Here is a 22,280-nt window from a genome sequence, read left to right as displayed (position 1 = left end):
AGTCTGAACACGATGAGCTCACACTCCTCTCCACGAGCCAGGCTCACCAGCTGTATAGTGAGCATCTTCTATATACCCACAATCCGTTCCCGCGCGTATCACAGAGGGCACATTAAGCAGTCCAGAGGCACTGGACCGACCGCCTTCAAAGACCATATTGGTTAGGTGACGGTGTGCGAAGGATTTGGTTAGATTGGCTTCACACGAGGCTGCCTGTCGAGCGCCGGCAGTATACTGTACGCGGCCAGAAATAAAACGCATCCGCTCCATCCGTTTTTACATCAGGCATTTATTGGCACAGAGAAAACTCAGTGATCGTCTGTTTGCAGGCCGTGGAATGATAACGGTGTTACAAGTCTTGCATCACACCAGTGAATCTAGCGTTATGGCCACATGCCACACAAAGACTATTCTAGGTCCATCAGCTCCGTGTGATCCCTCAGAAGGCAGCTTACCAGTAATATAAACACGTTCACCAGTAAAGACCGCAGAGGCGAGCGGGTGGCACCTGGGCTACTCGTGCCATCCCTCGGGTCCTGCAAACCTCAGAGCAGATGGAACCTAAAACCAGGAAATTAGGCCACAAAACAGCAGTACAAATAATGACAGCTTACAAGACGTGTTTTATTTAAAGCGTAAAAAAGGTGAATAGAGGTGGACATCTGCGGTCTCTCACTAACACTCCAACGGCGAGAGTCAATTAGAAGCTTTGCGGGGCCATAACGTTTACCCCCTGCTCTACGGTGGTCATCCTAAACCCCCCCCCCCAGTGGGTGCCTGCCTTTCCTGCTGCCTCTTTTGGTAGCATTGGCGGGGGGTGGGTTCTAGGATGACCACCGTAGAGCAGAGAGATGCGGGAAACTCTTCTGCGTATGAACTGGGACCACAGACCGTGGCCATATAAAAGGCCAATGCATATATTGGCAAGAAGGTTCCTGTAGCCTTTCTATACTATTAAAAAGACCCAAACCACCGGGTCGGAAGACAACGTGGTAATGACATCCCAAAGAGCCCACGCAGGCTCTTACACGTCTCTGCTGCAAAACCATTCGCTTTCCGCAAACACTGCATTAGCAAGCTCAGTGCGAGCCGGTGCCGCGTATGCGCGTTAAATACACATGACTTTGTTGTTTGAGAAAGTGTGAAAATGAGCTGTAATGAACCGGGAATTCTGATTAGATGAACCAAACAAACTAAAAAAAAATCAAATACAGAAACTCCCTACCTAGCAGGAAGTTACCACGGACTGCTCAGAAACAAATAAAACTCCAGGGAGATCCGTTTAGTTACAAGTCTTAGAACATTAACCCGAAGCACCGTCTACGTTGGCGGTTTCATCTTTCTCAGCGCTCCATGTTGGTGCGGAGGTCCGTGGTTACCGGGTCGTGCTGAATCGTCTGGTGCAACATAAGCGCCAGAAGGCCGGCTCTGTTGGTCATTGCCATACGGACGTTACGCTCCTGTTCAAACAGTTCGTCCAGCTTGTACCACTGAAAAGCAAGCAAAACACGTGTGCAGATATTACGCAACACTGGAAGGCAGGCAAGCTAAACACCTGTATAAGGTCTCGGGGAGAGGTATGGGACGTGTGAGTAAGACATTGGGATGCAGTGATCCTGCGGTGGAAACTTACCACACGAACACGCTCAAGGTCCACCTCTGCCCGGCGGAGCTTCTCCCAGCAGTAATGTCGGTTACACTTTCTCTTCGGGATTCTGCAAAATTCACCTGTCAGCTCGAAGACGTCTTTCACCATAGGGCAGCCACACACCTCGTCTGCGGGGACCTAGTGCCAAATGGTACATAAGGTGGTCAGCAGCGGCGTACACGTGAGACCGGCCGTCTCCAATGCAGAAACCAGTCACCTAGAAATGGAAAGTTTACCTTTGGGTCTCGGGAATGCTCTGGACACAGAACCTGAAGCCGCTTGCAGTAGGTTTTACTCTGTGGATTGTACACGTCGCAGAAAAGACGCGTGGCCCTGTAAAGGGACGGCAGTAAATTCCAGGCTCACATGCAAGCAAAGGCTTGGAGTAACCGAAGGAGAAGCACAGTAACGAAAATATTCGAGAGGAGACAGAACGGTGTGAGCATAAGGCGAGTGAGTGAGGAGGGGGGCACTAAACAGCCAACAAAAAAAGTTACCCCCTGCCCCACACCATTCCTTACCCTTCAATCCTTGTTGGGTACATGGATCCAAAGGACGTCTGACTCTCATACTGTGGGAGATAAAACACATTTATTTAAGTGCTGCCCACAGTCTGATGCCAGCAGCAGTCCGACCAACAGACCTGTAAAACTGGCCGGTTAGCTGCCTGACCTCGGACCCAAACCCAATAGACCCTACTCCAGGAACCAGTACAGATAAAGAACTGACCTTGGCATAGCAGCGCTCCATGTGCCTCAAAGCAACTTTGGGGTTGATGGGATGGCCACAGGACACACAGAAGATCTGCAGGTCAGTGTCATCGCTGTCACCGTCATTGGTCTGAAGGGAGAACGCAGATTAAGAAAAGCAGCTCTAGTGTGGTTACGCTCACGATACTGGTTCTGCATGACAAGTCTCCAATCTAATCGCCCTGACCATGAAGTACCCCACCACAGTGGCAGGTCCCCGATGCTAGCTCCCTCTTGCAGAAACACCAGATGTTCCCTCAGACCCTCCACCCTGGTCACCTCTTCATCCTCTCGAATATGCTGCTGTTTGGCTTTACTGATCACCGCCTCCAGCTCGTGAAACTTTCTCTCCATCTCCTGCAGTTTGGTGCGAGCCTGTTGCTGCTCCCGACGGATCCGTTCCAATAACTTCTTTCCTTGTTCCTCTGCTATACACGGGCTCTGCTGCCACTGCTGGATACGCTGAGGAAGGATCTCATAGATCCGGCTAAAAGCAAAAAAAGGTAGATGTAATTCTAACATCAATGCCGAAGAAGCATCTCACGCCACGGGTAGAAACGTACAGGCTGTGCCACCAGACTCACTTGGCCGCCAGCTTCATGCCGCAGTCGTCAGAGCAGTACTTGGAGGTTGCTCGAGCGGGCTGTACACAGCTGGGTCCCAGACACTGGCGGAGGGAAGAGAAGTCCCGGCTCTCCGGGCGGTCGGTGTGCTTCGCTTTGTCCTTGTGTCTCTGCTTCTGTTTGTGTCTCTTACCCTTTTCGTCTTTCTGAATCAAGAAAGGGACCACTTAACAGTGAACACCCACAACGGCAATGACCCCAACAGGCAGATCCCGAAAACCCAAGTAACGCTACACAATAAGGCAAAGGGCGACGGCGCTCAGTACGATGTTCGGCTTCGAAGGCAGGCAAAAGCAAATACCGGTCGGCACCCTGCAAAGTCATTTCGTGTTAAACGGGAGCAGTCAGAATAAGCCGTCACCTTTTTCTCAGACTTCTTCTCACGTCTCTTCACGTGCTTGACCTTCACAGCTCTCTTTCTCAGAACAGAGTCCAGGAATGGAGTGTCATCCGTGTCACTGAGCCATGGCTGCGGGGACACAAGTTCTTAGGTTAAAATGATGTATGATCCACGTGAACCCCCTCCCTCGCAGTACAGCTCACACACCAGGTTATGGTCATCAAAGGCTCCTCCAGCGCACAGCTCCTGATATAATTCTGGATCCAGCGGGAGGTCGTCGTCAGACAGAGAACCGGCGAGGCTGGTCGGCTCCGGCGTATCCCTGAACCCCGATGACTCGTCGTCTCGCACGCGTAACATTTTCTGAGAGAAAACGACAAAGCACAAGAGGCGCGCAGCGACACGTCAGGGAGGAGAACATTCATACCCAACCGATCTACACCGAGGGCTGCGGTTATTAACAAGTGCTCGGGGGATACACGAGGGGCGAGACATACTGTTTTAAGGAGATCACGCTTTGGACGGGGTAGGGCAATGCCGTCCAAACACTCTTACCCTGGCCCTCACTTGGCATTGACGGAGCCGGCACTTTTGCCGAATCTTGTTGGGACCCCCAAACTTCTTCATATCTCTGCAGAAGTCACACTGACCACAATCCTCATTACGGCTACACGACTCGCACTCCCCGCACATGCGTGCAGAACGCTTAATCTGGTGGCAGAGATGAGTTCATTAAGTCACATGATAAGCTGGTTACAGTTCCTTGGATACTACCGTCTGCCCTCTGACATCACCATCCGCGCTCACAGGGGCCGTATGACTGAGCGCAGACGTCCCAAGTGCCTCGCTTTAAATTTATCAACATTAAACCCTCTCGCCATTCTTCTAACATTAAACCGCAGCTTCCGCGCTCTCCCCCCGTTCTTCTAACATTAAACTGCAGGTGCCCCCCCTCTCCCCCATTCTTCTAACATTAAAATGCAGCTGCCGAGCTCTCCCCATTCTTGTAACATTAACCTGCAGGTGCCCCCCCTCTCCCCCATTCTAGTAACATTAACCTGCAGCCGCCGCGCCCCCCCCGTTGCTTTAATTCACTTTATTATGCATTGGGTTATGTGGTTACTTTGCTGCTGCTGCTGCTGCTGTTTTTCCTCCTGTCGCTCTTATAGTTCTCTTCGCTCTCCTCTCGATCTGTTTCTCGCTCCCTCTCCTTGGATTTCTTGTGTCTGTATTTTATTTCCAGAGTTGGGTTTTTGTCTAGAAAAATTAGAAATAAATTGTCATAAAAAAACTTTTTCTTATGATTCCCAATATGATTTAGACTGGTGCTAAATGGTTAGTAGCGATCATGTTTCCAATTTCCCCCACCAGCCCCCTCTTCACCCCAACACTGCATGCCCCCCACCTCCTTACCCCAACACTGCATGCCCCCCACTGGCCCCCTCCTCCTTACCCCCGGCACTGCATGCTCCCCACTGGCCCCCTCCTCCTTACCCTGGCATGCTCCTCAATTGCCTCCTCCTTACCCCGGCACTGCATGCAGTACCACTCGCGTATAGCCTTTGCCATCTTCTCTGTAATGTTGATGCAGTGTCCATGGAACCACTCGTTGCAGTGATCGCAGCCGCTGTGGGGGATTAAGACAGTTTATGGTGCGCTGGGTATAGGTGAGATATGCGTGCGTGTAGCTGCGCTGGGTATAGGTGAGATATGCGTGCGTGTAGCTGCAGTGTGTATAGGTGAGATATGCGTGCGTGTAGCTGCGGTGTGTATAGGTGAGATATGCGTGCGTGTAGCTGCAGTGTGTATAGGTGAGATATGCGTGCGTGTAGCTGCGGTGTGTATAGGTGAGATATGCGTGCGTGTAGCTGCGGTGTGTATAGGTGAGATATGCGTGCGTGTAGCTGCGGTGTGTATAGGTGAGATATGCGTGCGTGTAGCTGCGGTGTGTATAGGTGAGATATGCGTGCGTGTAGCTGCGCTGGGTATAGGTGAGATATGCGTGCGTGTAGCTGCAGTGTGTATAGGTGAGATATGCGTGCGTGTAGCTGCGGTGTGTATAGGTGAGATATGCGTGCGTGTAGCTGCGCTGGGTATAGGTGAGATATGCGTGCGTGTAGCTGCGCTGGGTATAGGTGAGATATGCGTGCGTGTAGCTGCGGTGTGTATAGGTGAGATATGCATGCGTGTAGCTGCGCTGGGTATAGGTGAGATATGCGTGCGTGTAGCTGCAGTGTGTATAGGTGAGATATGCGCACGTGTAGCTGCAGTGTGTAGCTGCGGTGCGTATAGGTGAGATATGCGCACGTGTAGCTGCAGTGTGTATAGGTGAGATATGCGTGCGTGTAGCTGCAGTGTGTATAGGTGAGATATGCGTGCGTGTAGCTGCGCTGGGTATAGGTGAGATATGCGTGCGTGTAGCTGCAGTGTGTATAGGTGAGATATGCGTGCGTGTAGCTGCGCTGGGTATAGGTGAGATATGCGTGCGTGTAGCTGCAGTGTGTATAGGTGAGATATGCGTGCGTGTAGCTGCGCTGGGTATAGGTGAGATATGCGTGCGTGTAGCTGCAGTGTGTATAGGTGAGATATGCGTGCGTGTAGCTGCAGTGTGTATAGGTGAGATATGCGTGCGTGTAGCTGCAGTGTGTATAGGTGAGATATGCGTGCGTGTAGCTGCGGTGTGTATAGGTGAGATATGCGTGCGTGTAGCTGCGCTGGGTATAGGTGAGATATGCGTGCGTGTAGCTGCGGTGTGTATAGGTGAGATATGCATGCGTGTAGCTGCGCTGGGTATAGGTGAGATATGCGTGCGTGTAGCTGCAGTGTGTATAGGTGAGATATGCGTGCGTGTAGCTGCAGTGTGTATAGGTGAGATATGCGCACGTGTAGCTGCAGTGTGTATAGGTGAGATATGCGTGCGTGTAGCTGCAGTGTGTATAGGTGAGATATGCGTGCGTGTAGCTGCGGTGTGTATAGGTGAGATATGCGTGCGTGTAGCTGCAGTGTGTATAGGTGAGATATGCGTGCGTGTAGCTGCGCTGGGTATAGGTGAGATATGCGTGCGTGTAGCTGCAGTGTGTATAGGTGAGATATGCGTGCGTGTAGCTGCGGTGTGTATAGGTGAGATATGCGTGCGTGTAGCTGCGCTGGGTATAGGTGAGATATGCGTGCGTGTAGCTGCGCTGGGTATAGGTGAGATATGCGTGCGTGTAGCTGCGCTGGGTATAGGTGAGATATGCGTGCGTGTAGCTGCAGTGTGTATAGGTGAGATATGCGTGCGTGTAGCTGCGGTGTGTATAGGTGAGATATGCGTGCGTGTAGCTGCAGTGTGCATAGGTGAGATATGCGTGCGTGTAGCTGCGGTGTGCATAGGTGAGATATGCGTGCGTGTAGCTGCGCTGGGTATAGGTGAGATATGCGTGCGTGTAGCTGCGGTGTGTATAGGTGAGATATGCGTGCGTGTAGCTGCGCTGGGTATAGGTGAGATATGCGTGCGTGTAGCTGCAGTGTGTATAGGTGAGATATGCGTGCGTGTAGCTGCAGTGTGTATAGGTGAGATATGCGCGCGTGTAGCTGCGGTGTGTATAGGTGAGATATGCGCGCGTGTAGCTGCGGTGTGTATAGGTGAGATATGCGCGCGTGTAGCTGCGGTGTGTATAGGTGAGATATGCGCGCGTGTAGCTGCGGTGTGTATAGGTGAGATATGCGCGCGTGTAGCTGCAGTGTGTATAGGTGAGATATGCGTGCGTGTAGCTGCAGTGTGTATAGGTGAGATATGCGTGCGTGTAGCTGCAGTGTGTATAGCTGAGATATGCGTGCGTGTAGCTGCGGTGTGTATAGGTGAGATATGCGTGCGTGTAGCTGCGCTGGGTATAGGTGAGATATGCGTGCGTGTAGCTGCAGTGTGTATAGGTGAGATATGCGTGCGTGTAGCTGCGCTGGGTATAGGTGAGATATGCGTGCGTGTAGCTGCAGTGTGTATAGGTGAGATATGCGTGCGTGTAGCTGCAGTGTGTATAGGTGAGATATGCGTGCGTGTAGCTGCAGTGTGTATAGGTGAGATATGCGTGCGTGTAGCTGCAGTGTGTATAGGTGAGATATGCGTGCGTGTAGCTGCAATGTGTATAGGTGAGATATGCGTGCGTGTAGCTGCGCTGGGTATAGGTGAGATATGCGTGCGTGTAGCTGCAGTGTGTATAGGTGAGATATGCGTGCGTGTAGCTGCGGTGTGTATAGGTGAGATATGCGTGCGTGTAGCTGCGCTGGGTATAGGTGAGATATGCGTGCGTGTAGCTGCAGTGTGTATAGGTGAGATATGCGTGCGTGTAGCGGCGGTGTGTATAGGTGAGATATGCGTGCGTGTAGCTGCGGTGTGTATAGGTGAGATATGCGTGCGTGTAGCTGCGGTGTGTATAGGTGAGATATGCGTGCGTGTAGCTGCGCTGGGTATAGGTGAGATATGCGTGCGTGTAGCTGCGGTGTGTATAGGTGAGATATGCGTGCGTGTAGCTGCGGTGTGTATAGGTGAGATATGCGTGCGTGTAGCTGCGCTGGGTATAGGCGAGATATGCGTGCGTGTAGCTGCAGTGTGTATAGGTGAGATATGCGTGCGTGTAGCTGCGCTGGGTATAGGTGAGATATGCGTGCGTGTAGCTGCAGTGTGTATAGGTGAGATATGCGTGCGTGTAGCTGCGGTGTGTATAGGTGAGATATGCGTGCGTGTAGCTGCGCTGGGTATAGGTGAGATATGCGTGCGTGTAGCTGCAGTGTGTATAGGTGAGATATGCGTGCGTGTAGCTGCAGTGTGTATAGGTGAGATATGCGTGCGTGTAGCTGCAGTGTGTATAGGTGAGATATGCGTGCGTGTAGCTGCAGTGTGTATAGGTGAGATATGCGTGCGTGTAGCTGCAGTGTGTATAGGTGAGATATGCGTGCGTGTAGCTGCAGTGTGTATAGGTGAGATATGCGTGCGTGTAGCTGCGGTGTGTATAGGTGAGATATGCGTGCGTGTAGCTGCGCTGGGTATAGGTGAGCTATGCGTGCGTGTAGCTGCAGTGTGTATAGGTGAGATATGTGTGCGTGTAGCTGCGCTGGGTATAGGTGAGATATGCGTGCGTGTAGCTGCAGTGTGTATAGGTGAGATATGCGTGCGTGTAGCTGCGGTGTGTATAGGTGAGATATGCGTGCGTGTAGCTGCGCTGGGTATAGGTGAGATATGCGTGCGTGTAGCTGCAGTGTGTATAGGTGAGATATGCGTGCGTGTAGCGGCGGTGTGTATAGGTGAGATATGCGTGCGTGTAGCGGCGGTGTGTATAGGTGAGATATGCGTGCGTGTAGCTGCGGTGCGTATAGGTGAGATATGCGTGCGTGTAGCTGCGGTGTGTATAGGTGAGATATGCGTGCGTGTAGCTGCGCTGGGTATAGGTGAGATATGCGTGCGTGTAGCTGCAGTGTGTACAGGTGAGATATGCGTGCGTGTAGCTGCGCTGGGTATAGGTGAGATATGCGTGCGTGTAGCTGCGGTGTGTATAGGTGAGATATGCGTGCGTGTAGCTGCAGTGTGTATAGGTGAAATATGCGTGCGTGTAGCTGCAGTGTGTATAGGTGAGATATGCGTGCGTGTAGCTGCAGTGTGTATAGGTGAGATATGCGTGCGTGTAGCTGCAGTGTGTATAGGTGAGATATGCGTGCGTGTAGCTGCAGTGTGTATAGGTGAGATATGCGTGCGTGTAGCTGCAGTGTGTATAGGTGAGATATGCGTGCGTGTAGCTGCGCTGGGTATAGGTGAGATATGCGTGCGTGTAGCTGCAGTGTGTATAGGTGAGATATGCGTGCGTGTAGCTGCGCTGGGTATAGGTGAGATATGCGTGCGTGTAGCTGCAGTGTGTATAGGTGAGATATGCGTGCGTGTAGCTGCGGTGTGTATAGGCGAGATATGCGTGCGTGTAGCTGCGCTGGGTATAGGTGAGATATGCGTGCGTGTAGCTGCAGTGTGTATAGGTGAGATATGCGTGCGTGTAGCTGCAGTGTGTATAGGTGAGATATGCGTGCGTGTAGCTGCGCTGGGTATAGGTGAGATATGCGTGCGTGTAGCTGCAGTGTGTATAGGTGAGATATGCGTGCGTGTAGCTGCGGTGTGTATAGGTGAGATATGCGTGCGTGTAGCTGCAGTGTGTATAGGTGAGATATGCGTGCGTGTAGCTGCGCTGGGTATAGGTGAGATATGCGTGCGTGTAGCTGCGGTGTGTATAAGTGAGATATGCGTGCGTGTAGCGGCGGTGTGTATAGGTGAGATATGCGTGTGTGTAGCTGCGCTGGGTATAGGTGAGATATGCGTGCGTGTAGCTGCGGTGTGTATAGGTGAGATATGCGTGCGTGTAGCTGCAGTGTGTATAGGTGAGATATGCGTGCGTGTAGCTGCAGTGTGTATAGGTGAGATATGCGTGCGTGTAGCTGCAGTGTGTATAGGTGAGATAAGCGTGCGTGTAGCTGCGGTGTGTATAGGTGAGATATGTGTGCGTGTAGCTGCAGTGTGTATAGGTGAGATATGCGTGCGTGTAGCTGCAGTGTGTATAGGTGAGATATGCGTGCGTGTAGCTGCGCTGGGTATAGGTGAGATATGCGTGCGTGTAGCTGCAGTGTGTATAGGTGAGATATGCGTGCGTGTAGCTGCAGTGTGTATAGGTGAGATATGCGTGCGTGTAGCTGCGGTGTGTATAGGTGAGATATGCGTGCGTGTAGCTGCGGTGTGTATAGGTGAGATATGCGTGCGTGTAGCTGCGCTGGGTATAGGTGAGATATGCGTGCGTGTAGCTGCAGTGTGTATAGGTGAGATATGCGTGCGTGTAGCTGCGCTGGTTATAGGTGAGATATGCGTGCGTGTAGCTGCGCTGGGTATAGGTGAGATATGCGTGCGTGTAGCTGCAGTGTGTATAGGTGAGATATGCGTGCGTGTAGCTGCGCTGGGTATAGGTGAGATATGCGTGCGTGTAGCTGCGCTGGGTATAGGTGAGATATGCGTGCGTGTAGCTGCGGTGTGTATAGGTGAGATATGCGTGCGTGTAGCTGCAGTGTGTATAGGTGAGATATGCGTGCGTGTAGCTGCGGTGTGTATAGGTGAGATATGCGTGCGTGTAGCTGCGGTGTGTATAGGTGAGATATGCGTGCGTGTAGCTGCGGTGTGTATAGGTGAGATATGCGTGCGTGTAGCTGCGGTGTGTATAGGTGAGATATGCGTGCGTGTAGCTGCAGTGTGTATAGGTGAGATATGCGTGCGTGTAGCTGCGGTGTGTATAGGTGAGATATGCGTGCGTGTAGCTGCGGTGTGTATAGGTGAGATATGCGTGCGTGTAGCTGCGGTGTGTATAGGTGAGATATGCGTGCGTGTAGCTGCGGTGTGTATAGGTGAGATATGCGTGCGTGTAGCTGCGGTGTGTATAGGTGAGATATGCGTGCGTGTAGCTGCAGTGTGTATAGGTGAGATATGCGTGCGTGTAGCTGCAGTGTGTATAGGTGAGATATGCGTGCGTGTAGCTGCGGTGTGTATAGGTGAGATATGCGTGCGTGTAGCTGCAGTGTGTATAGGTGAGATATGCGTGCGTGTAGCTGCGGTGTGTATAGGTGAGATATGCGTGCGTGTAGCGGCGGTGTGTATAGGTGAGATATGCGTGCGTGTAGCGGCGGTGTGTATAGGTGAGATATGCGTGCGTGTAGCTGCGCTGGGTATAGGTGAGATATGCGTGCGTGTAGCTGCAGTGTGTATAGGTGAGATATGCGTGCGTGTAGCTGCAGTGTGTATAGGTGAGATATGCGTGCGTGTAGCTGCGCTGGGTATAGGTGAGATATGCGTGCGTGTAGCTGCAGTGTGTATAGGTGAGATATGCGTGCGTGTAGCTGCGGTGTGTATAGGTGAGATATGCGTGCGTGTAGCGGCGGTGTGTATAGGTGAGATATGCGTGCGTGTAGCTGCAGTGTGTATAGGTGAGATATGCGTGCGTGTAGCTGCGGTGTGTATAGGTGAGATATGCGTGCGTGTAGCTGCGGTGTGTATAGGTGAGATATGCGTGCGTGTAGCTGCGGTGTGTATAGGTGAGATATGCGTGCGTGTAGCTGCGGTGTGTATAGGTGAGATATGCGTGCGTGTAGCTGCAGTGTGTATAGGTGAGATATGCGTGCGTGTAGCTGCAGTGTGTATAGGTGAGATATGCGTGCGTGTAGCTGCAGTGTGTATAGGTGAGATATGCGTGCGTGTAGCTGCGGTGTGTATAGGTGAGATATGCGTGCGTGTAGCTGCGCTGGGTATAGGTGAGATATGCGTGCGTGTAGCTGCAGTGTGTATAGGTGAGATATGCGTGCGTGTAGCTGCGGTGTGTATAGGTGAGATATGCGTGCGTGTAGCGGCGGTGTGTATAGGTGAGATATGCGTGCGTGTAGCTGCGGTGTGTATAGGTGAGATATGCGTGCGTGTAGCTGCAGTGTGTATAGGTGAGATATGCGTGCGTGTAGCTGCGCTGGGTATAGGTGAGATATGCGTGCGTGTAGCTGCGGTGTGTATAGGTGAGATATGCGTGCGTGTAGCGGCGGTGGGTATAGGTGAGATATGCGTGCGTGTAGCTGCAGTGTGTATAGGTGAGATATGCGTGCGTGTAGCTGCAGTGTGTATAGGTGAGATATGCGTGCGTGTAGCTGCGGTGTGTATAGGTGAGATATGCGTGCGTGTAGCTGCAGTGTGTATAGGTGAGATATGCGTGCGTGTAGCTGCGGTGTGTATAGGTGAGATATGCGCGCGTGTAGCTGCAGTGTGTATAGGTGAGATATGCGTGCGTGTAGCTGCGGTGTGTATAGGTGAGATATGCGTGCGTGTAGCTGCGGTGTGTATAGGTGAGATATGCGTGCGTGTAGCTGCGGTGTGTATAGGTGAGATATGCGTGCGTGTAGCTGCGGTGTGTATAGGTGAGATATGCGTGCGTGTAGCGGCGGTGGGTATAGGTGAGATATGCGTGCGTGTAGCTGCAGTGTGTATAGGTGAGATATGCGTGCGTGTAGCTGCAGTGTGTATAGGTGAGATATGCGTGCGTGTAGCTGCGGTGTGTATAGGTGAGATATGCGCGCGTGTAGCTGCGGTGTGTATAGGTGAGATATGCGCGCGTGTAGCTGCGGTGTGTATAGGTGAGATATGCGCGCGTGTAGCTGCGGTGTGTATAGGTGAGATATGCGCGCGTGTAGCTGCGGTGTGTATAGGTGAGATATGCGCGCGTGTAGCTGCAGTGTGTATAGGTGAGATATGCGTGCGTGTAGCTGCAGTGTGTATAGGTGAGATATGCGTGCGTGTAGCTGCAGTGTGTATAGGTGAGATATGCGTGCGTGTAGCTGCAGTGTGTATAGGTGAGATATGCGTGCGTGTAGCTGCGGTGTGTATAGGTGAGATATGCGTGCGTGTAGCTGCGGTGTGTATAGGTGAGATATGCGTGCGTGTAGCTGCGGTGTGTATAGGTGAGATATGCATGTAGTTGCGGTATGTGTGAGTGGTGCTTGTGTGTGTGTGTATGTATAGGTGACATATATGGTGCTGCGTGTAGCTGCAGTGTGTATTGGTGACATATGTGGTGCGCGTGTACACATGTGACCTCGCTCCTCACATCATGAAGCAGTTGATGTCGGGCTTGCGGCACACGCAGTACACCGGGGCGTTCTCGCCGTTCTCCGTCTCCCCGACTCCGGCCAGCTCGGGGTCTGAAAACTCGCTCTCCTGCGGACGGAAGGAACCAATCACAAGAGCCCACCTTACTCGGGGGGGGGCAGTTATATTATACACAGTTCAGGGGGAGCTCAGCTTTTATTATACATGATACAGTTGGGGGCAGTTTGAGTGATTATACAGTATCTAGTGTTCTGGGGAAGTTTGCGCTATACACCATGCTGAGGGAGGGGTTAGCTTGCACTATAGACAGTTCGGGGAGGGGGCAGTTTGCTCTATACGGTGATGTGGAGGGTAATTTGAAGTATACACAGTTCCGGGGGGGGGACACTTTACACTATCCATGGTGCCGGGGCTGTTATATGAGACACGGATGAGTTTTGTAGCCCGGGGCCCCTCCGCGCACATCATACAAACACTTATTATCCGTATGTTTTGTTCTCACCATCTTGTCCGCTTCCGGTCTTGATGTTAGCTCCTGGGAAACTCGTACTTCCGCTTCCGGTCCTGGCGTGACGTTCCGGGGCGGATCTGACAGCTGGAGACCTGGGGCTTAATATACGCAGATCTCTGTGTAAAACCCCGACCTCTGTATAACACAACAGCCCGGCCTCTGTATAACACCCTGACCTCTGTATAACATAACACTGTGTAAAACCCCGGCCTCTGTATAACATAACACTCTGTATAACACCCCGGCCTCTGTATAACATAACACTCTGTATAACACCCTGGCCTCTGAATAACATAACACTGTATAAAACCCCGGCCTTTGTATAACATAACACTCTGTGTAACACCCCGGCCTCTGTATAACATAACACTCTGTGTAACACCCCGGCCTCTGTATAACATAACACTCTGTGTAACACCCCGGCCTGTGTATAAGACACACTTTCTTTGGGAGTGTGAGATAGTTGTTGGGGTTCTCAGCGTTTCTGTGTTTATGGACTAAATGGCTGCCTGACCCCCCCCCCATTCCCTCTCTCTCTCTCTCTCTCTCATTCTTCCCTCTCTCCGTTTCTCCCTTTCTTCTCTCCGCTCTGTCACTCTCTCTCTCATTCTCCTCTCTCTCTCTCTCTCTCTCTCTCTCTCTCTCTCATTCTTCCCTCTCTCCGTTTCTCCCTTTCTTCTCTCCGCTCTGTCACTCTCTCTCTCATTCTCCTCTCTCTCTCTCTCTCTCTCTCTCTCTCTCTCATTCTTCCCTCTCTCCGTTTCTCCCTTTCTTCTCTCCGCTCTGTCACTCTCTCTCTCATTCTCCTCTCTCTCTCTCTCTCTCTCTCTCTCTCTCTCATTCTTCCCTCTCTCCGTTTCTCCCTTTCTTCTCTCCGCTCTGTCACTCTCTCTCTCATTCTCCTCTCTCTCTCTCTCTCATTCTTCCCTCTCTCCGTTTCTCTTCTCTTCTCTCCGCTCTCTCTCTCTCTCTGTCTCCCCCCCTCTCTCAGGATGTAGTGACGCCGACCCATTTAACACCATTTAGTGTGAGGCTGGAGAGGGTGTGAAAGGAGAGATCACTGGGATCCGCTCCACCGAGGCAGCAACGGTGAGTAAACCTGTGAGTGTGAGCGGACACGACAGCCTACACTACAAGTATTTTATAGTTTGTGTCACTGTGTGTGTGTCGCTGTGAGTGTCGCTATGTGTGTGTCGCTGTGTGTGTGTCGCTGTGTGTGTGTGTCGCTGTGTGAGTGTCACTGTGTGTGTGTCGCTGTGTGTGTGTCGCTGTGTGAGTGTCACTGTGTGTGTGTCGCTGTGTGTGTCGCTGTGTGAGTGTCACTGTGTGTGTGTGTCGCTGTGTGTGTGTCGCTGTGTGAGTGTCACTGTGTGTGTGTCGCTGTGTGAGTGTCGCTGTGTGTGTCGCTGTGTGAGTGTCACTGTGTGTGTCACTGTGTGTGTCGCTGTGAGTGTCGCTGTGAGTGTCGCTGTGTGAGTGTTGCTGTGTATGTTCCCTCTGCCACCCTCTGAATGAAATGCCCTGCCGTGGGGAGCCAGTCGGCCGGGGTTTGGGGGTTCAGGGGTTTTTGGGGTTTGGGGGTCCGGGGATCTCGCCTCAGGTGATTGGCTCCGGTTGGTTGGCTCCGGGTGATTGGCTCCGGTTGGTTGGCTCCGGGTGATTGGCTCCGGTTGGTTGGCCCCGGGTGATTGGCTCCGGGTGATTGGCTCCGGTTGGTTGGCTCCGGGTGATTGGCTCCGGGTGATTGGCTCCGGTTGGCTCCTGGTGGTTGTCTCCGGGTGATTGGCTCCGGGTGATCGGCTCCGGTTGGTTGGCTCCGGGTGATTGGCTCCGTTGGTTGGCTCCAGGTGATTGGCTCCGGTTGGCTCCTGGTGATTGGCTCCGGTTGGTTGGCTCCGGGTGATTGGCTCCGGGTGATTGGCTCCGGTTGGTTGGCTCTGGGTGATTGGCTCCGGGTGATTGGCTCCGGGTGATTGGCTCCGGGTGATTGGCTCCGGTTGGTTGGCTCCTGGTGATTGGCTCTGGTTGGTTGGCTCTGGTTGGTTGGCTCTGGGTGATTGGCTCCGGGTGATTGGCTCCGGGTGGTTGGCTCCGGTTGGTTGGCTCCGGGTGGTTGGCCCCGGTTGGTTGGCTCCGGTTGGTTGGCTCTGGGTGATTGGCTCCGGGTGATTGGCTCCGGGTGATTGGCTCCGGGTGATTGGCTCCGGTTGGTTGGCTCCGGGTGATTGGCCCCGGTTGGTTGGCTCCGGTTGGTTGGCTCCGGGTGATTGGCTCCGGTTGGTTGGCTTCGGGTGATTGGCTCCCGGTGATTGGCTCCCGGTGATTGGCTCCAGTTGGTTGGCTCCGCTTGATTGGCTCCGGTTGGTTGGCTCCGGTTGGTTGGCTCCGGGGGATTGGCTCCGGTTGGTTGGCTCCGGTTGGTTGGCTCCTGGTGATTGGCTCCGGGTGATTGGCTCTGGGTGATTGGCTCCGGGTGATTGGCTCCGGTTGGTTGCCCCCGCAGGTTGCCCGGTATGGTCGAGGCGTCTCCCGGCGGCTCTGAGGCATCGGTGAGAACTCCGGGGCGTCTCCCAGGGACCAAAACGTGTGTGAGGCTCGCCGGAGAAGAAGCCCCGATGGATCCAGGTATGGAGTTTGTCTCCGACAGCGGAGCGCAGAGTCCCGGCCTCACCGTCACGTCCCGCTCCTTTTTTCTCCCCCAGGCGCCGTGACGACAGCACCTCCCGTCCAGCAGCTCCATCGGGGGCCAGAGCCCAACATGACCAAGCAAGAGACCAGAAGACCATCCGACAGGAGGAACCCACAGGGCCCCAAACCGTCAGCCAGGCACCTAGAGGAGGCAGCGGGGGATGGTGAGCAGCCCGGGGTGGGGCAGATTGTGACGGTGGGGTATTTGGAAGGGCTGAGATGACGAGAGGGACTGTTGTCATCTGTCTCTTTTAACACCTCAACCTTTACTGTCTCTCCCTCTGCAGTTTCGGACTTTGCAGCCTCTCTGCTTCTTGCCTGTCTCTTCTGCCACTTCTCAGACTGTCTCGTCCTGCTCCCGGGGACCTGCGGTCTCGGCGTGCGCTGTCTATGTTCCTCGCTGCCTAGTGGCTGTCTCTGTGGCCCCGCGGAGCTCTGCTGCTGTCGCTGCTCGTCCTGTGATAGCGTAGACTGTGGCTTGGTGGACGTGTGTCAGCACAGCGCCGAGTGCCTGGAGCTGGCCATGGAGGTCTCGGCGCTCTGTAACCACTAACCCCAGAGCTGTCTACCAATCTGTGGCCCTGAAGCGCTTCCATTTTATGGGTAAATACGATTAATGCCCCAGTGGGGTGTGTGATGAGACTTCCCTGTATGGAGACCCCAAGACTTGGGTTTAAGGGGACACTAATGTGACAGGCAGTGAGTGCAACTGTCTAGAAAGAGAGAGACAGACAGACATTGCCGTGCAGCCAGAAGACAGACGGAGACGTCACTGTACTGACAGGAGACAGAGAGCTCTACCTCTCTCTGCGGTCTCATAGATTATGAACTTATGTTTTTATCACGACTCCCCTCTCTGTCTGTTGCGTGGCTGCATCCTGATGTCTCTCTGTCTCTCTCTTTAGACAGCTGCGCTCTCTGTCTTCTGGCCACCCTGTTCTGCGAGGTCTCCGTGCTGTGTTCGTCTCTCCTGGGCTGTGTGAGCTGCGGTCCGTGCGGAGCTTGGTGCGGCTGTCTCTCGGAGAGCGCTCCGTGTGAGCCGGGCTGCGTGCTGCTGGGCGAGACGTGCCGCTCCTCTGACTGCCTCGACATCTTTCTGGAGTGCTGCGCGGTCTGCTTCCCGTCGTGATTGGTGGCGGCACCACCTGTCGGCCAGACCATCCAATGAGACGCTTGGAAATGCTGTCCACCTTTCAGCGCCGTGGGGGCGGCAGTTCTGGCACTCAAGGGGTAAAAAAGAAACGCATCTCTAATACCCCCGAACAGCTGCAAATACCCCCGCCGGCCAGAGACCCCCCCCTACAAGACCCCCAGTTTATAAAATATCCAGAGATGTCCTTATCAGGTCGGTATTAACCATTTGAGCTCCGCAGTGCATGGTAATTTAAGGGTTAAGCTTGTGATTGCTGGGTGGGCATTTGGGGCACTCACAGCCCCAAAGCCCACCCGCTGTTATGTGTTTGTTACCCGAGGCCACGGCTGATGAGATAAGACCCCTTCCTGCTGGTATTTTCCATGCCGGACCCCCTGTCTGTACAGGAAGGGCTGGGAGAATCCTGTTGATTTCAGATAATCACACCGGCCCCCCGCGGCCCCCGACGGGCTGTAAATACAGAATATCAAAGTGTTTCTTCCCATCATAAAATCCATCATCACTTCTAACGCATTACCGAACTCATTACTGCCATTATCCGCACTCACTGCGGCCGGGAGCCACGAACATCACGTCACCCTCAATCAGGGAGAAACACTCACACTCAAAAGAGAAACGCACACTCAAAGGACTAATACGCACACTTAGGGGAGGAATACACAAACTCAACGGAGAAACACGCACACTAAAAGGAGGAATACGCACACTCAAAGGAGGAATACGCACACTCAAAGGAGAAACGCACACTCAAAAGAGAAACACGCACACTCAAAGAAGAAACACGCACACTCAAAGGAGGAATATGCACACTCAAAGGAGAAACACGCACACTCAAAGGAGGAATACGCACACTCAAAGGAGGAATACACAAACTCAAAGGAGAAACACGCACACTCAAAGGAGGAATACGCACAGTCAAAGGAGAAACACGAACACTCAAAAGAGGAAAACACACACTCAAAGGAGGAATACGCACACTCAAAGGAGAAACACGAACACTCAAAGGAGGGAAACACACACTCAAAGGAGAAACGCACACTCAGGGGAGAAACACGCACACTCAAAGAAGAAACACGCACACTCAAAGGAGGAATAAGCACACTCAAGGGAGCGTGACCCTCATTCTAGAAGGTTAATGGGTAGGTCCATTAGATTGCAAGCCTTTCACCCAACACCATGCCTACGGCAGACTAAGCATGCGCCGGATCCTGTGACGCTCTATGAGTTCGAGCCGCTGATGTTATGGCACCCAGCAGTTTGTTTGATGCGTTCGTGTAACGGGGGTCTCCCAGCCGCCTCCTGCCCCTTTCAGATTCAGGGGCTGCTGCTAAAATAATAATGACCACTAAATGCGCAACGCAGAGAAAGAATTCAGCGCATGCCCAACGAACGCCACTCAACCCCCCCCCCAATCTGCCACATAAATATTGGGGATTTTATTGATGTTTTGTGTTTTTCATGAATAGCCCCTCCCCGGGGTAAAATACTTTACATGTAAACCCTCTTATTCCTCCCCTACGTGCCTGTAACCTTGTAGTGCCGGCGTTTCCTGTTATGTTACTTTGTGTCAATAAAGCTTTATTGTTACTTATTAAAAAAAGTTTTTTTTCTGGAATGTGATTTTTTAAATGAAATCATTTATAATTGATTATGTGATGAGTTGATTAATAATCGTGAAAAACAACCTGTTTTACTTTCATAGAATAGGATAAATTACAGGCGTTAATGGCAGACGGGGCAGTTTAATCTTAAACACCCCCCCCCCCACTCATGTTGGCCAAACCCCCCTTCTTCCCTCCCTGATGCCCCATGTCCTGAGTGTCCCTGTTTAGCTTGGCCAAACCCCTGTGCCCCTTACCACCCCTGATGCCCCTCTCCCCTCCCCTGATGCCCCTCTTTTCTATGGGCTCAGAATGTTTGCTGGGTATGAGGGTATCGCAGGGTTCTACAGCCCTAAAAGCCCCGATAATGTGTATAGAAACAGCAGGAAACGGCTTTATAAACTAACCGGGGTAAATAAACCCCATTATTCTTTTAACTCCCCCACTCAGTGACACAAATAACCCCGCCCCGGCCACGCCTTTGTCTGCTGGGTGCAGTTCAGTCGGTCCCCTGCGGGGGGCAGCAGACGGCTCGTCACGCAGCGATCGCTGTCCGGTGCTGAAATCTCCGCATGTAATTCCTCTAAAGAGTGACCCCCTTTTTACTCCCTGGGTGTAGTATTGGGGTCTCTGGGACTGGGGGGTAGTATTGGGGTCTCTGGGACTGGGGGGGGGTGGCAGTGGGAGCCCCTGAATGCAGTGTAGTAGTGGGCTATACATGCTGACAGTAAAGCTCTATATCGTATTAGGAGGGGTATCTGCGTGCGGGGAGGGGTATCTGTGTATTAGGAGGGGTATCTGCGTGCGGGGAGGGGTATCTGTGTATTAGGAGGGGTATCTGCGTGCGGGGAGGGGTATCTGTGTGCGGGGTGGGGTATCTGTGTGCGGGGGGGGGGTATCTGTGTGCGGGGAGGGGTATCTGTGTATTAGGAGGGGTATCTGTGTGCGGGGAGGGGTATCTGTGTATTAGGAAGGGTATCTGTGTGCGGGGAGGGGTATCTGTGTATTATGAAGGGTATCTGTGTGCGGGGAGGGGTATCTGTGTATTATGAAGGGTATCTGTGTGCGGGGAGAGGTATCTGTGTATTAGGAAGGGTATCTGTGTGCGGGGAGGGGTTATCTGTGTATTAGGAAGGGTATCTGTGTGCGGGGAGGGGTATCTGCGTGCGGGGAGGGGGATGCAGCGGCGGGGGGGGTGGAGGCTCAGCTGCTGTCACAATGCAGTGGAGGGGGGGCTGCGGGGGGGGGGGAGTGTCCCCTCCTCCCGTGTCTTCGCTGGATCTCGGTAGCCGTCTCAGTAGTCACAGCTCGTCGTCTCGGGGCAGCCTCATTCTGCAGGGATGTTGGGCCCGCATGTCCTGCTGGTGGCTGTCACTGTCTGTGCGTCTGTCCTGGGGACTCTTGGCAAGGTCAGTGTCCGTTTGTCCACCTCTCTGTCTGTCCACGTCCCTCTGGGAGCAGATACCCTGGGGCCGGGGGGTAAGATCAGCCCCCCAGTGATATGATTATAGATTGTAAGCTCACGCGCGCGGGGGCCTCGTCTGTGCGGTTATCCTTCCACTTCCGTTCTAATGGTAACATCGCTCCGGTGTCTGCTGGCACGATACATCAATAAAATGCTCCATTGTTCCTCCAGAGCCCCCCCTCCTCCCATATACACCCTGTGCCTGAATCCCCCTCACCCTGCCACAAAATGCCACGGACCCCCTATGAGGTGAAGCCCTAGTTCTGTGCCCCCATCACATTCTGCCCCGTGGGTCTGTAATGCCCCAGGGAGCGTCTGCCATCATCCAGCTAATTAGCAGTAATGACATTTCTGTTACGCAGCGGCAGAGAGACAGCAGGAGATCTGCGAGAGAGAGAGACGGGATGAGACAGGAAGGGCCTGTGACTGCGTGACAGGGAGAGGGGTAACTGATCGGGGGCCGGGGTTTATAGGGTACTAAGCATGATGCCGCGGCAGCTCTCAGGGTATATGCGATGGTGCTGCGTTCAGGCAGGTCTCTCTCTCTCTATATATATATGTGATCAGGGTGGGTCCCAGTATATATATATATATAGACCGTTGGGCTGGTAGAACACAGGATGGGGGTCCTGATGAGGGTCTCATACTATCCCGAAGTATCAGTAATATGATAATTCATATCAACCCCTACGTGAGTCGATTGCCCCATGGTGCCACTCTGCTCTTCTCTCCCAGCCCCTGCTTGGTGTTTCCCATGATGACCTTGGAATACGGCGCGTGCGTAGGAGCCTCCCGGCGAGCGGCCCATATGAGGCCGACATGTTGTCCTATTTGCCAGCAGAGAATTTGCGTAACGAGCCTTTATACCCCGATATAAGCCAAGCGATGCTGGCCCGGCTCGCTTCCTACCCCCAAGAGGAGCTGCTCGCTCAGGCTTTGGAGAGGATGGCGTCCCAAAGAGTGGAACCCAACCAGGAGAACCTCTCCTTCCAGCAGCTGCTAGAAGACGGTCAGCGCAGGGATAAGGAGAACGTCTACCTGGCCAACCTCCTTCACTTGTGGCACCAGATCGGCCAGGGCAGAGGATACCCGGAGCAGCTACAGGGTCTCCGAGGACCCCTGAAGCCCGAGGGGGACGTCCAGAGGACCTACCAGAACTACGACGAGAACGGAGCGGGCTCCGTGCGGCCGCCGCTCTCCAGGAACCAGATGGCCCAAGCCCTGAGCCATTATCGGCAGGACGGGCCGTACGATGTGGGCGCATTTCGCATGCAGCCGGAGGAGCCCAGTGACGAAGGCGTCCCCATGGATGAGGAAATGCTAAGGTGAGAAGGAGGTCGCCGTGGTCTTGAGGTGGGGAGGAGGTTCGTAGGACACCAAAAACCCAACTTCCCAAAATTATTGTTATTATCTTTTATTTATAAACTGCCAACAATTCACGCCGCTGCAAAATGTGCCCCACCTGGGGTCGGCGGCAGTTCCCCTGGAGATCCTGTCATTAATGGGGGTTGTTAAGTGACACAGCGTCGGCTTGATGCTTGCGTGTAACCGTGTGCTCTGGGATGTTTCCCTGTGACGTGTTACATGCTTTTGTTTGCATATTGTGATGTCTTCACCAAGATTTTCACATTTAAGGGTGGATTTTCGGGGCAGTCTGTGAGGGGCCACTTCCCAGGACCCATCATGGCATGTAGCGTGTTCAATAATCACATGTTGTCTTTGTAGGTACTTGGTCACCCGTGTCCTCTCGGCCATGAGTGAGGCCGAGATGCCGCAGCGGATGGCACCCCCTCCCGGCCGCCGCATGCGCCGCTCCACTGACCAGGAGATTAACGGAGATTTCACCTCCAACCTCCTTCGTG

At 53.2% G+C, this 22,280-nt stretch overlaps 1 protein-coding gene across 1 annotated transcript; it reads right to left on the bottom strand.

Moving 5' to 3' along the window:
- Positions 1-1,343: 1,343 nt before the first annotated feature.
- Positions 1,344-13,465, bottom strand: LOC149274041 (CXXC-type zinc finger protein 1-like). The gene is made up of 14 exons (XM_089505896.1): positions 13,394-13,465; positions 12,999-13,108; positions 4,887-4,987; positions 4,484-4,617; positions 3,916-4,071; positions 3,568-3,723; positions 3,382-3,489; positions 2,982-3,166; positions 2,677-2,884; positions 2,378-2,488; positions 2,170-2,219; positions 1,885-1,981; positions 1,634-1,786; positions 1,344-1,490 (listed from the first exon to the last, which is right to left on the bottom strand). The coding sequence occupies exons 1-14, from the start codon at positions 13,463-13,465 to the stop codon at positions 1,344-1,346; spliced, it is 1,788 nt and encodes a 595-aa protein (XP_089362022.1).
- Between the last annotated feature and the right edge of the window lie 8,815 nt (positions 13,466-22,280).

The sequence above is a fragment of the Sceloporus occidentalis genome, unplaced genomic scaffold (genome assembly GCF_023333645.1).
Source record: "Sceloporus occidentalis isolate IW3139 unplaced genomic scaffold, rSceOcc1.0.p SCAF_351, whole genome shotgun sequence".
NCBI classification, from domain to species: Eukaryota; Metazoa; Chordata; class Lepidosauria; order Squamata; family Phrynosomatidae; genus Sceloporus; species Sceloporus occidentalis.
Note: the sequence above shows the minus strand (reverse complement) of the source record. Positions and strands in the feature narration are given on the sequence as shown.